At 39.1% G+C, this 13,816-nt stretch overlaps 1 protein-coding gene across 1 annotated transcript; it reads right to left on the bottom strand.

Annotated features, from left to right (window-relative positions):
- Positions 1–248: 248 nt before the first annotated feature.
- Positions 249–9,987, bottom strand: LOC100889575. The gene is made up of 7 exons (XM_011675204.2): positions 9,474–9,987; positions 8,621–8,807; positions 6,562–6,831; positions 4,896–5,194; positions 3,150–3,322; positions 2,689–2,920; positions 249–1,224 (listed from the first exon to the last, which is right to left on the bottom strand). The coding sequence occupies exons 5-7, from the start codon at positions 3,258–3,260 to the stop codon at positions 854–856; spliced, it is 714 nt and encodes a 237-aa protein (XP_011673506.2). The 5' UTR covers positions 3,261–3,322; positions 4,896–5,194; positions 6,562–6,831; positions 8,621–8,807; positions 9,474–9,987; the 3' UTR covers positions 249–853.
- Positions 9,988–13,816: the final 3,829 nt, after the last annotated feature.

Below are 13,816 nucleotides of genomic sequence, written 5' to 3'. Positions count from 1 at the left end.
GAGGTGAAAAGGGGCACTTACTAGAGATTAAAAAGGGCACTTATGAGAATGGAAAATGGACACTTATTGCAAAGGATAATGGAAACCTGTCGAAAGAAAAAAAGGGGCACGTGTCAAAATAAAAAGGGCACTTATCAGGGTGAAAAAGGGAAGGGGCACTTTTCTGATGTAAAAAGGGGCACTTTTGGGGTACTTGAAAATTGTGGGGGCACTCCTCCCCCTGCCCCCCCCTGCCCCCCTGCCCCCCCCCCCTGCCCCCGGAAGGGCAGCCTCTATTTTTTGGTTAATGTGTGCTGCAACGTTCGGGTTGCCATTTAATCTGATTCAACGCCTTTGTACTTTAGATTTTTGCAAAGGAAGACCCTCTTTTTTCCTGAATACCCTTGCATGGAGCAATTGAAATAAAGCCCCGAGTGCACCGGGTGAAAAAAGAGTACATCCAGCAGCTACTCTTAATATTTTTTCTAACTGCTGGGCTTCGTTTCATAATTCCCAGTTAAAGTGAAACGGTAACATTGTTGAAGGTTGATGAAAAAACGGCGTAATTTTTTTATGAAATCTTACTTATTACATTGCCTTCTTCTGTACTAACCCTCTAAACATGCAAAAAAATCTAGAACAAATTCGGGCAAAAATATGGCTTTGAAAAATGACAACCGTTATAACACTGGTATAGACTAATCTTGCACTTTAAAACAGTTAAATAATCTTAAATCTTTTGTATACATCTACCCTATGATAAATACACTGTGGCCACGTGGAGATCATTTTGTGCGGCGTATTAAGAGTTGATCGACTAGATTTATGACTACAACGATTGTTTGACACCTAACATAACCTAACCTTCATTCCTCTAATGCACCGGAAGGCGGGAATAATCCAAGTTTTGCACGCCAAGTCGTAGTCCCGTGTACAGGGAGACGACGGAGAGAAACATGGTGATACCAGTCTCCCTGTCATTCTCGGTCAGATCGCGCAGGTAATAGGTGAGACGCTCCCAGAAATACTCCTGCTCACTTCGACGGTTCCTCGAGAGGGCCAGGTGGAAATGACGCCAGAGGCAGTCGTGGTCCATCCCGCCAACTGCGAAGACAGGCAGGGTAAGGATCATTAACTTCTCGGAAAAGATGAGGCAGTTGAGGAGGATGAGGTCCCTGCCGCTCATTTCGAGCTTCTCGTTGCCGCTGTAGACATCGTAATTCCAGCTGAGATGAATGGTTAGCCCTGCAAGGCAGACAAATGAATCAGTGAGGAACAACTGTTTTGTTTTAATGAAAGGAACCTCACCCCCAAATAATAAGTGTAGATATGCTGAAAGGTGAAAATTATTCCTGCCAAGTGATTAAGTTTACAATTTTCCACACGAAAATGTACAAGAGATATATAAATGAAGATATTCTTGGTAGGATGTAATGCTTTTTAGCTTGACACCGGGGCACAGCCATTTCCTTGATCATGTGACGTACCAAGCGAAGTTGTACATGCATCATGTACCAAGATCTAGTTGGAAAGGCTTCTTAGTGCAGTAACAAAATCTTTACTTTTTATGAGGGAAAAACATAGCTAAGAAGGTGCAAATTATATTTGGTGAAAAAATATATAAAACAGGGGAACAATTGTAATTCATTCTTTTTTTGAATACTAAAATACAGCAGTTGACAAATCTATTTGATGTATGCGAAACCTTCAACCCAGAAGAACAACAACATATTCATGCAATTTGCGTTCTGTCAACTATACTACAAAAGATAGTAGCAAGTAAATGAAATACTTCATCACCACACACATTAGGGATGGAAGCATCCATAAATTGTAACACAGTTACTTGATAAACAACTTCGCATAGTACGTCACGTCATCAAGAAAATGGCGATGCCCATCTGGTGCGGGGAAACTGTAAATAATACTAAGAATATCTTGCTTTATACCTCTCTCATAGACTTCGGTGCGAGGTCTTGTAGATTAATGGGCAATATTACAATAAACCTCTCAGAATGACAATAGTCATTTCCTGGCCGGGGTAAGGTTTCCCTTTTTTTAGATTAAAGTAAACGGGGCACCTTTAACGACATGGTAAATAGATTTATGCTCAATCCAACCACAGAAATAATTTCAAAACATCTAAACTTATGGCTAATAAAAAGGAACTCATACTTGGGTTTATGAACAAGTTGGAATTGAATTGCTTGCTTGTCAAGGAATTTAGGAGGAAAAAGTATCCCCAAATCTGATGGCCACTTTGATTGTTTCTCGTCAGATGAGTTTGGAATATCGTGCCTCCCCCTTTTTTTGTTCTTCTTCAAAATACAAAATCTGATGGCCACTTTGATTGTTTCTCGTCAGATGAGTTTGGAATATCGTGCCTTCCCCCTTTTTTTTGTTCTTCTTCAAAATACAAAATCCGATGGCCACTTTTATTGTTTCTCGTCAGATGATTTTGGAATATCGTGCCTTCCCCCTTTTTTTGTTCTTCTTCAAAATACAAAATCTGATGGCCACTTTTATTGTTTCTCGTCAGATGATTTTGGAATATCGTGCCTCCCCCCTTTTTTGTTCTTCTTCAAAATACAAAATCTGATGGCCACTTTGATTGTTTCTCGTCAGATGAGTTTGGAATATCGTGCCTCCCCCCTTTTTTTTGTTCTTCTTCAAAATACAAATCCTGTATGTGCCACTGGAATGACTCACCTAGGATGCCAATGGTAACAATGAAAGCAACCCAGGCACTGACCGATGAGCGAAAGACCCTGTAATCGCGGTAAGTTTCGGCTAACCGCAGGCGACACCGATCGAGATGGCCTTCGTTCTCAACGAAGAAAGCGAGTAGCAGGTTGCACTCGGTCTCGAAGGAGGAACGAAGGAGGAAGAGGGTGTAGCAGAATACGCCAAACAACAGCATCCCATGTGTGACGGACAGTACCTGGATGAACAAAGTGGTCAAAGAACGAAGGTGGTCAGAGATTTTCGTTGGCCGAAAAAAGAAGTATTATAGGTATCTCATTTTTTGGATCGCGTGTTTAAACAGCTTATCCACTGGCTAACTGGCTTTGGTGACTGTTTGGTGTGTATAAGGCTATGTGTGAAATGCTGATCCTGGAATTGATGGAGAAAAAAAATCGGTGGAAAGGTCAGAGTATAAAGTAACAAACCTCGATCACGGCAAACATCAAGTTGACAGGCTGGACTTGGGCCACACTGTTGAAGTACATGTAGACAATCTCGAAGATCACATTGACAGCGGGCCATAGGAGACACGACATGTGAAAAGAGATGCTTGGAAGACGAAACCACTAGCTCCACACAGGTACTGAAGACGGCGAGTCTGAAAATTGAAAATGTACAAACACAGTGTTTCCCCCTTTTTCTAAAGCATAAAGATAATGTCGACCGACTTTTCTTGGTTTAAACTGACTTCAACCCTGGACCAAACGCTTTACCTAACCCCAATTTAAACTTAAAGCAAATTGCAGCCTTACCTTTACCTTTACCTTTATCATGCTAATTAAATGTTTTTTATCGGATCACCCGACCAGTTACCTCCTCAAAATAACTGTTATCTGAAGAGAATAAATTGGCAAAAATAGCATAGGCATATGCAACATTCTGGTTAATTGTCTGGGGTATGTATTCTTCTTTCTTTTACTGACTGGAGAGCATCGGTCTCTTGAGATATTCAGTCTAATACGTCTGTCATAACGATGAGACCGACACCTACAGAAGGAACAATATTCAGTGCATTGCCTCGAATACTTCAAGATAAAGTTGAGTTCTGTGGGCGTTTCACAAGCCCTATTTCCGATGACAAATGACAAAAACAAAAAATTCAGTGACAAATTTGCTGATATTAACCAATCAGAAGCGAGGATTTCAATAGCTTATAACAAAAACTGTCATTTGTCACTGATGACAAGTTTTGTAAAACGCTCCCAGTCATGCGATTGCATTCATGCGTTGAGAAAGAAACGATGTGGAATCGATCAGAAAAAGTTGATCATGTAGCATGGACGGTGTGTACTGCAAGGTTCTGGAAACAACATGATAGGAAATCTGGTCCAGTCTTGGTAACACAAGCACAGTACACCGAAAGCTGTATATGGGACTACACAAACATGTGGCATAAAAATGCTTGCCTCATTTTTAAGCTGTTACCTGTCATATTTAGAATATTAAGGCATTTGAAGAGCCAATCTTTTCAAGGAACATTTTTTCTCTGCTGTTCTTTCACACGTGCATAATACCAATGAAAACGCTCACAAATTATTGTTCACCTCTCCCCAGAACTCAACTTCTCTTTAAAATATCGGTTGGTCTGAAGTCGGTTTGGCAGGGCGACTGGGGTATATATTGTAAAGTTGTAAAATGGGTTCAATAATGTAGCCAGTAAGAAGCACAGAAATGGATCACGTGTGCGTGCATTAATTTTTACCGTTTGCACGGGGGTGCATTTTGGTGATTACAGCCGTAAATTTCTCGACTTTATACTCATTTTGTAGACCCATCTTATAAAACAAATAATACATGTTTTTAGCTCGTGCATTAGTGATATGCACTGCACTTCGTTAAGTCACAATGAGACGGACAATGAACTCGACAAGACAGTTTCGTCCATTATCCTACTGTGCCTTAACCTGCGTGCAGTGCATATTCACTAGTGCACTCGCAAACATATATTATTTGTATATTATTGTCTGGTGACAGTTACACTGAAATTTGTTGACCATCTCAGCAAATACGCATTTTCCCGGGTTTCGTTGGTCACACTGCGGGCCGACTCCAGACCGTCGATTCGGGATCATCCTGGTGATGTGATTGGTTTATGAGGTGGACATGGCCTCTCCCCAATAGTCTCACCATGTAAGTTGCCCTAGATACCTAGCCAGGAACAGTAAACTTACCATGTAATCTTGATGCAGCACCTCACACCAACCCCAGTCCCTTAATCGACTGTTCTCTGTGTCCAGGTTGCGGCCATACCCGCTCAGGTAGTACCGGGTTTTCGCGTACACACAGATCAAGGTGACAGAGCTCAAGCTGATGGAGAAGGACATGAACGAAGTCAGGTGCATCACCTCGTCTTCCCGACCGAACAGGTACCGGAAGTAGAGGACAGTGTTGTAGCACATGCCAAAGGTCAGGACTACCATGAAGAGCATGGACACTATTGTTCCAACAGATCTGCGGAATGGTCCAGGCACTGAGGGATGATGAAGAAATGGCATCATCGAAAAAGACTTCAATGGAGAAATCAACTCCAAGGCTATTTCATGACGATAATATTGTATATCCTATAGAAATCACAAACTGTTAAAAATCAGATGGAGGGCAATTTCAATTCCATAAATTGTACATTCCATAAAAATCAGTTTTCAAATACGTAATACTTCATTAATTGTAATGAAACCACATTTCAATGGAAATTGGGCAAGGCTAATAAAATTGCTTTAGGTTGATTTTCGAATGACTTTGCAACCTTGTCTAACAAAGTTCGATCACACCTTTCATGTCTCATCAGAATTTATGCATGCCACAGTGGGAAGACTGGGTAATATGGGTTTCATCGCAAGTTTCTTCTACTGCTGTTTGTAATAAATCATAAAAATACGTATGGCTAGTTGCTTGCTGGCCAGTGTGGGTGAGTGGGAGGATATGACTTTGATATTGGGCCATAAACTATCGCAAGAAAATGAGACTGGAATGAGATGCTCCCTTGGTGATACCCTTTCACCATTGGTATAGTTATGATATTAAGTGGAGGTGTCGTGGTATAGTGGTTCATTCACTTGAGGCTCAATCCAAGGGGTAAGGGTTCAAATCCCAGCCCGACACCACCTTCCTTCGGCAAGACACGGGGTCGTTTGCCACTCTCTCTCTCTCCCTCTCCCTCTCTCTCTCCTCTCTCTCTCTCTCTTCAGGGAGATGTGAGTTGGTCTAGCGGCACGTTCGCTGTCTTGGTCAGCTCTCTGTCTTCGCCTACAAACTGGCCCAGGTGACCCCGGTTCGAAACTGAGTCACGTCTTTAGGATGGTGACGTTAAAGGTCGTAAATAATCATACCTGATCGATACACGTCTGTATAAACCCCTGCAATTACACACACACTCTACCAAGGTGTAAATAGGTACCTGGCAATTTCTGGGGGTAATAATAACAGGAGTGTCCCGAGGAAGAATAGCAATATGATGCTCATGAGGCTTCCATGGGTCAATGAAATTGTTTGTTTGTCTATTTTAAAGAAATTTTGTCCGGGGTGTGCCCAAGCGAAGAGTACATTTGTGGTTGCGTAATGAATAAGAACTTCCCTTAACAGTTATTTTCGAACATAGAGATGGTGGTGCCGGGTTATGGATCCTTTTTATAAATTAAAATCAATAAGTCCTTCTTAATCTTATTGATAATGCAGCCAATTTTTACATTATTATTATATTATATATCTTTTCTGCTATATCTACAATCTACGTTCAAAACTATTCTCAAGGCCCTTTTTTGTAATATTTGCAATTTAATTAAATGATGCGAAGAAGGACAAAGCCAAATAACATGACAATAATCGAATAAGCCTTACCCCATTCCTCGATGTTTCGAACCACGTCCCCTTCTCTATTCCACCTTAGACTCGCACAGACAACGCAAATCTCTCCATCTCCTGTGTTTTCTTCCCACAAAATCTCAGAATGTTCACCCATATAGTTGGTGGGCGATAATAAACCAGCGCTTTCGTCCATGTCCTCGGCAAAGTCCTCGTCACGTGGGTCATCGAATCGGGCTTCGTGGTCGTTTACGATGTGTTCATCTGTTTTGAACAAGTCATTACAAGGCAATGACTTGTCGTGGTCTAGTGGATAAGTGGATAAGATAAGAAGCACATGGTCACGGTGCAAATTCCCTGCAAAGCGTTAATCTTCATTTGTCACTCTCCACCCAGGTGAAGTAAATGGGTATATTCTTTGAATGCTTGAGCACCTCATCATGCATGGAAGTCGGGCTAAAGCCGAGGTAATAATTAATAGGCCTACCATTACAGAGCCCTCAGAGAGAACTATACAAGTATTGATGTGAGCTGTGAGCGCCGAGAGAGAGAGAGATAGAGAAAGAAAGAGAGAGAGAGAGAGCACTAGAGAGAGAGCGCAATACTGGCTTCATTCGCTGTAATGTGACAATAAACTACATGTACTATCAAAAGTAACTTTTAACGAAAGACCTGTATATAATGTAAATTGCGTTGCTAGTATGGCGTTTAAACTTGGGATTCAAACTTAGATCATCTTTCCTTTCGACTTGCCAAATTTTGCTTTAAGACTAGTCGAGACATTGTTGGATTGGAAAATTGCCTTGAAACTTCTTGTTTTCGTGTAGTGCATCACCATTGGGAGTTAGTAAATAAATCAATCTCCTTAATCCTTTACATGTCATTGTAGTTCAATTGTTTGTATGTATACTAATAATAAGGATATTGGCTTTCTTTCGTGGTATTCAGATAGCATTTCGCGATCGAGCTGAATGCGATATACCTGATATACCACTCAAGGGTAGCCAATATTATATACATTTTTTAAATTAATTTTGATACTTGATATTTTGTAATTGATACTAGATATTTAGTGATAGCCTATGAGAGACATATAGTTGTTTTTATACGCTCAATGGGAGGTTACATGATCGAGCTATCGCCCCGAGGCGTGCCGAGGGGTGATAGCACGATCGTGCAACCTCCCCGAGAGCCTATAAAAACAACTGTGCCTCGAATATTAAAGCAGTCATTATAACTTTTATATACCGAAAAGGGTCATAGAATACAATGTGCGACTTACCAATCATGGTAATCAAGTTTGTTTACGCTATCGCGCACCACATAAGTCTGTGTGCTTAACTCTTTCCCATTGAGATTGCACGCATATACGTAAAATGCCAAAACCGGTCAATAGTCTTATGAAAAGTGCCCTTTTTTCAAAAGACTATTGACCGGTTTTGGCATTTTACGGAAATGGCTAAAATCACGACTCCAATTTCGAGCAATCAGATGACTGGATTTCTAAAGTGAGGTGTATATTAATATAGAATAACCTTCCCAATACAATTAAGAATTAAGAATAGTAAGAAAACTAACCAATTTAAACAACTATACTTTATTAGTAATTATCTCCATGTTTATGCTGCGTTGCCTCCTTCTTTTCTCTATTTTATTTATCTTCCCTTTTTTGGTAATCTTAATTTTTTGTAAATTATGTATGGTTAAGTTATTTCTTTTTTGTATATTTGGTGAAGATCATTTTTAACAAGCCATTTATGTGCTTTAAATGATCCTCCCACTACGAATATTTGTGTTGAAGATTATATAATGTTGTTTTTATCTTGACGTGGAAATAAATAAATGAAATAAAATAAATGAAATTGTCCATGCTTAATGCACAAACTACGGCAGACATTTTGTATTTTGTTAATACATGTAATTTGGGCCTGTTTTAAGTTTGTTGTTTGCTTTATCATACATCTATCATGTTTAGTTTATTATGTGCCATGTAAAAAGTAAAACAAATTCCGTTGATATGGACAATAAAACCATTGAATTGAACAGTGACTTTCCTCAGCTAGATTATGTGTTATACTGACAGTAGAATAGTTACCATGATGACGTAATTTGTCTGCCTTGCTTCCCCACATCTCGTCGGTACATAGGAGACAGCGATGCCGCCAATGAATAGGTGCCCAATAGAATATCCCCAACATTTGCAGTTGGAACCTCAACAGATAACTTCGCAACATTGTAAAACGCTTCATTGTCGTTTCATTCTTTAGAACTTGGGCAATTAACTGGACAAAAAAGAAGAAGAAGATATTGATGAAATCAACACATGCATGGAGAATTAAATTTAGTATTGAGGTTACCTAGCTCAAATTCCTCACAAAATAACAAAATAAAAACTGTAACACAAAACGATATATGCCAATAATTTTGTTCACTCGCTTCATTCACTTGAAAAGAACCATGGATAATTGGATACTGCTGTAACTAATGCCACTCTTCTTCTAGCTGCAGTCAGGTGGCGCTAATTGCGCTGTTGTGGCCGCCATAAGTTTATGCTACCCTTTTCTGTCTGCCGTTGCTCTTGTTGCCTCTTACAGCTTTTGATATGAGGATGTCTTTCAGCCAGGAAATAGAAGGTCTGCCTCTTCTTTGCCTGGCTTCCACTGTTCCTGTTATATAAGTGACTTTCCGAGACCATCTTTCTTCGCTACATGGCATGACAATGGCATTACAACAACATTGGCCCGGATGTCTACCGCCCCCCCCCCCTCCCCCGGCCCACTTGCGCATACTCATGCTAGGACCGTGATATGCCACTGGTAATGATATACTGTATAATATCATAACGCATTTTATCCATGTCACAGAATAGTCTTTCCTAACATGAGAAGATTATAGTGCATAAGGAAACTTTTAAACTTCAACTCCTGAAACCTTAAATGCATACTTACTTGAAGTTGATGGTCAAGCTTTGGCCAAGCTGCTGGCAGTGTATGTACCGGCGATTGTCCCGTTTACAACGTTGCCTGACCTGTATAGCGTAGACTACCGATTCTTCATGTGATTTACTACTAACACACTCAATTTAGCGTGATGAAATGATGTCGTCAATGATTTTTCTCACTCCTTTTTTGTGAAATGGTCTTTGCATTATCTTGAAACGGAATCTTATTCAACTAACAGACATAGCTGTCTCTGTTCTTTGTGCAAAATTATGTCATCTGGAAAGGTTATCATTCCGAGCTATCCTAGCCTGTATTATGTATACGCACACATTCTTTCATGCTGTCCGTGTTGTAAGTTTGCCTATATTTCTGTATCAATATCGTATCAGACAAGGAAGTGCAAACGATATGAAAGTCCGTAATTGTGACGTCATGCTTCTTATCGAGTCGTTATCCATTTCCTTTCGAAAGGGGAACCCCCGTATACTCATCTGTTTTGCGACACAGTGTATTGAAATTGACACGTATTTCCTTGTGAAATGCGTTAAAACATGTTTCATACAACGATGAATAAATGTAAATAATCTAAAGTAGAATAAATTCAAATATATATATATAATATATATATATAATTTTTTTTATTTATTTATTTATTTATTTATTTTTTTTTTTTTTTTTTTGGGGGGGGGGGGGTCAGCTCAATTAATAATAGTAGCCACTCAGCAAGCTAAGAGTGGTGCTTTTTTTTTTACATAATAAATACAAAAATAATATCGGGACAGCAACAAAATTGTTCATTAAAAAAGAATGTAGGTTATTCTCTTCCTGATTCGAAGATCCAGGTAAATGGCCTTCCCACGAAATCATCAAGTCGTATGGACAGGAATAAAAAGTACTGGGACAATAAAAAAAAAATACATAGATAAATAATTGAACATTACATGAATGAGTGAATAAATAAATAAATAAAAATGAATAAATAGAGGTGAATAATTAATTAATTAACTAACTAAATAATTAAATGAATAAATGAATATGAATAAGAGAGTTAATAGCTATCACAGACAAGTAAGTGAACAGCTTTTTGCAGTGTTTTAGAAATAGATGACAAAAGTGAAATAGGTCTGAAGATCGTGATTTGATTTGATCGTTTACTTTTAGCTATTAGGATAATTTTAGCAAGTTTTAGGTCTTTTGGAAAGCGGCCTGTCTGCAAGGATCGGTTATAGGTTAGAGGCTGTGATATGAAAGGAGCACCCAATTTCAATAATCGAGGATGTAAATCATCCAAACCAGTCGCTTTTGTACTATCAATAGTACTTAAATCTTTCAGTACAAAATCAGAGTCAATTTTTCCAAATTTAAAAGAGAAAGCTGTTTATGACAAACTTTCAAACATATTCGTATCATCATCTGTTGTGTTTAAACGAGAAGCTATATCGCTGCCGACACTACTAAACATTTCATTGAATTTGTTAACTACATGTATAATATTTTTATCAGAAAAAAACACCTCGGTTGATAACAATATGCTTTTCTTCTTAAGACTTTTTGCTTGAAAGGTTTTTATATAGGACTTCCGGAAAATAGCAACGATTTTCGGAAGGTGATGATTGATTGGAAGTAAATCAATCATCAACTTTCAAGTTTTCCGAAAATCGTTGCTATTTCTGTAAGTCCTATAATAAAACCTATCAATTGTTTATTCAAATTGTTAGCTTTGTTTTGAAAGCAAGTGTATTTTCCCCAGTGCAACTTCATAGTTTGGTATGTTAGGTTGATAATTGGATTCCGTTATCTTAGCTTTAAGTTGGTCGAACTTCTTTTTGTTGAAGTCCCTCTATCGGGCTAAAGCCAAGTGTTCATCGTCAATCCAGGGAGAACCATTAATCTTTCTATTCACATATATGAACGGAGCATGTTTGTTACTGAGCTTTAAGCATTGACGACGAACATAAATCCCATAATTGGTCGACATTCTTCTAAAGAGAAGACTGAATCCCAATCAATGGATGCAAGGTCATTTTTAAAGTCGTTTTCGTCAAAGGACCTGAACATTTGGGCGTTAACTTTGGATGATGTGATTTGTGACAAAGTACACTAATTCGCTTAATCCGCCTGATTGAACTCCAGCTTTCGATGGAATAATTGGCCCGAATTCACAAAGGAGGTTTGTCGACAAACCTTGGTTTTCGTACGTCATATGACGCGTTTTACGCATTTTTTTACAAACCTGGTTTGAAAAGAACAAAAGGAGGTCTGAGCTCAAACCTTGCTTGTGAATTCGGGCCTTTGTGTTGGAAACACATATTAAATCAATTAATTAACGAGGCGCTATTGGGAGTAATGCGAGTAGGTTGTTGAACAAGTTGAGTAAATCCTAAAGTACACAATTCAGACAATTTATTTGAATAGGGATTGGATGTAAGCATGTTAAAATAAGTGCTCCGCTATAGTGCAGACCGAAAAGAAAGAACACTATCTGAAGCACTTTCCAAGTTGTCAAAAAAGGTAAAATCACTATTTGGTTTTCTGTAAATTCCTAAGAATAAATTTGTGAACGTTATCATTGTTATTATACAAGTGGAAGAACATCAGATTGAAATGTTCCCTGAAAAGCATATCTTCAGTAACATTGACATGTATAACAGCATACAAATCGGGACGGATTTTTATGATACATGTTCGTGCAGTCCCATACATCTTTCTGTGTACAGTGCTTGCAACTTTACCAAGACTGGGCGAAATTTCTTATAATTTTGATGATTCCAGAACCTTGCAGTACACACCAATACTTGTATGCTAGATGATCAAACTTTTTTGATCGACTCCACACTGTTTCTTTCCGTGTTTCACAATGCAATCGCATGACCAAAAACTAACTTTATCCCCTCGACTGAAATTGCTCCATCAGTGTATCATATCGCACCCCAGTGTTTGTTCCTGGCCTCACTTTCGCTCTCCGCTCTTCATGTTTCTATCTTGCTCTCTCCTTGCGTACATGGGATTCCTCCTGCTTACACACACGTCCACATTCCTCTCTTTTCCCTTCTCTCACTTTCTTGCCTCCTCTCTCTCTGTCATGATAAGAATGTTGTAATTTACGAGGCCCGTATGGTCAGTCTCTTTTTCCATCTTGCCTTTGGGGAGAGCAGACGTGGGTTTTGAATGGTACTGCTGGCTCCTTGTTAGGTAAGAGAGCAATCTCATACCTTACGTCCTAACGGTCCTACTTTTGTATTTAAGCCAACAGTTACCTCTTATATACTTTTATGGTAGAGAAGAGAACTCAACTGTAGAGTAATGGTTAATGAGATAAAGTATTTATTTTCTTTCTGATGAAATATCGTTTCAATTTCATATAGCGGGAAGAGTTTTTTTGTTCTGTATCTATTCTTATATCAAGCATATATATATATTCACTCCATTTATGTAATAGTAAAAATGTTCTAAATGTAATAAGGTTATATTCATGTAAATATTTCTGTATCTTGACTGACAACCCTATATTGTAGGCATAGCAATATGAGATCACAAGAATACATTTGCAGGCGCGGATCCAGGATTTTCCAATAGGGGGGGGGGGGGCGGAAATTCGAAATTCGCGCAGGCCGTTATTTAAACTTACCAATACTGACATAAGGTCATATTAGAAGCACTGTACTTTAATAGTGTACTGGTACCTACAAACGGGCACAATTATTTTGGAAAGGGGACATGCTCACGTTACATCTCTTGTCCGATATCAACATTCCCCGTTTTCAAGTTATGCTCGCGCGCAATTTTTTTGACATTTCCATCAGTGGGGGCTGAAGCCTCTTGCCCCAATATCTATTTCCTGGTTTAATAATTTGGCGAGTGAGCGAAGCGAGTTAGCGGAAATTTGAGCTTATGTATGTTGTGAAAAGTGTTAATTGTCACCTAAATATACGAGATAAGATATAACAAATGCATATTGGTAATTTTTAAATGTTCGGGGAAAGAGAGGCTGCAACCCCATCCCGCATTAACTGCAGGTGTTTTGAAATCAAATCAGACTCCCAAAAAAGTATTAACCAAAACGCACGAATCCAGTTTCAAAAATCAAAAAAATGTCAGCTTCAGAGGGGGGCACATCACCCCTCAGACTCCCTCTAAAAGTATTAACCGAATCGCACGAATCTAGGTAAAAAAAAAAAATCAGCTTCAGAGCTAGAGAGGACCCCCCCCCCACACACACACACACACACACACACCCTGTGCGCGCAAGCGTGAAATTAACGCCGGCGCTAATGTGTAAGCAGGGGCGGCGGAGCTATTTCCAAAGTGGAAAGCACCAACAAAAAAGGGCACCTACCAAGCGAAATCTC

This window comes from Strongylocentrotus purpuratus, unplaced genomic scaffold (assembly GCF_000002235.5).
Source record: "Strongylocentrotus purpuratus isolate Spur 01 unplaced genomic scaffold, Spur_5.0 spur5_scaffold_7, whole genome shotgun sequence".
Taxonomy (NCBI): domain Eukaryota; kingdom Metazoa; phylum Echinodermata; class Echinoidea; order Camarodonta; family Strongylocentrotidae; genus Strongylocentrotus; species Strongylocentrotus purpuratus.
The sequence above is the reverse complement of the archived record's forward strand: the minus strand, read 5'-3'. Positions and strand labels throughout refer to the sequence as shown.

Coding starts and splice junctions, on each gene's coding strand:
- LOC100889575 (XM_011675204.2), bottom strand. CDS start 3,260: ATGTCGTGTCTCCTATGGCCCGCTGTCAATGTGATCTTCGAGATTGTC. Junction 2,921..3,149: donor TGATGTTTGCCGTGATCGAG/GTTTGTTACTTT, acceptor TTGTTCATCCAG/GTACTGTCCGTCACACATGG. Junction 1,225..2,688: donor TGTTACCATTGGCATCCTAG/GTGAGTCATTCC, acceptor TCTGCCTTGCAG/GGCTAACCATTCATCTCAGC.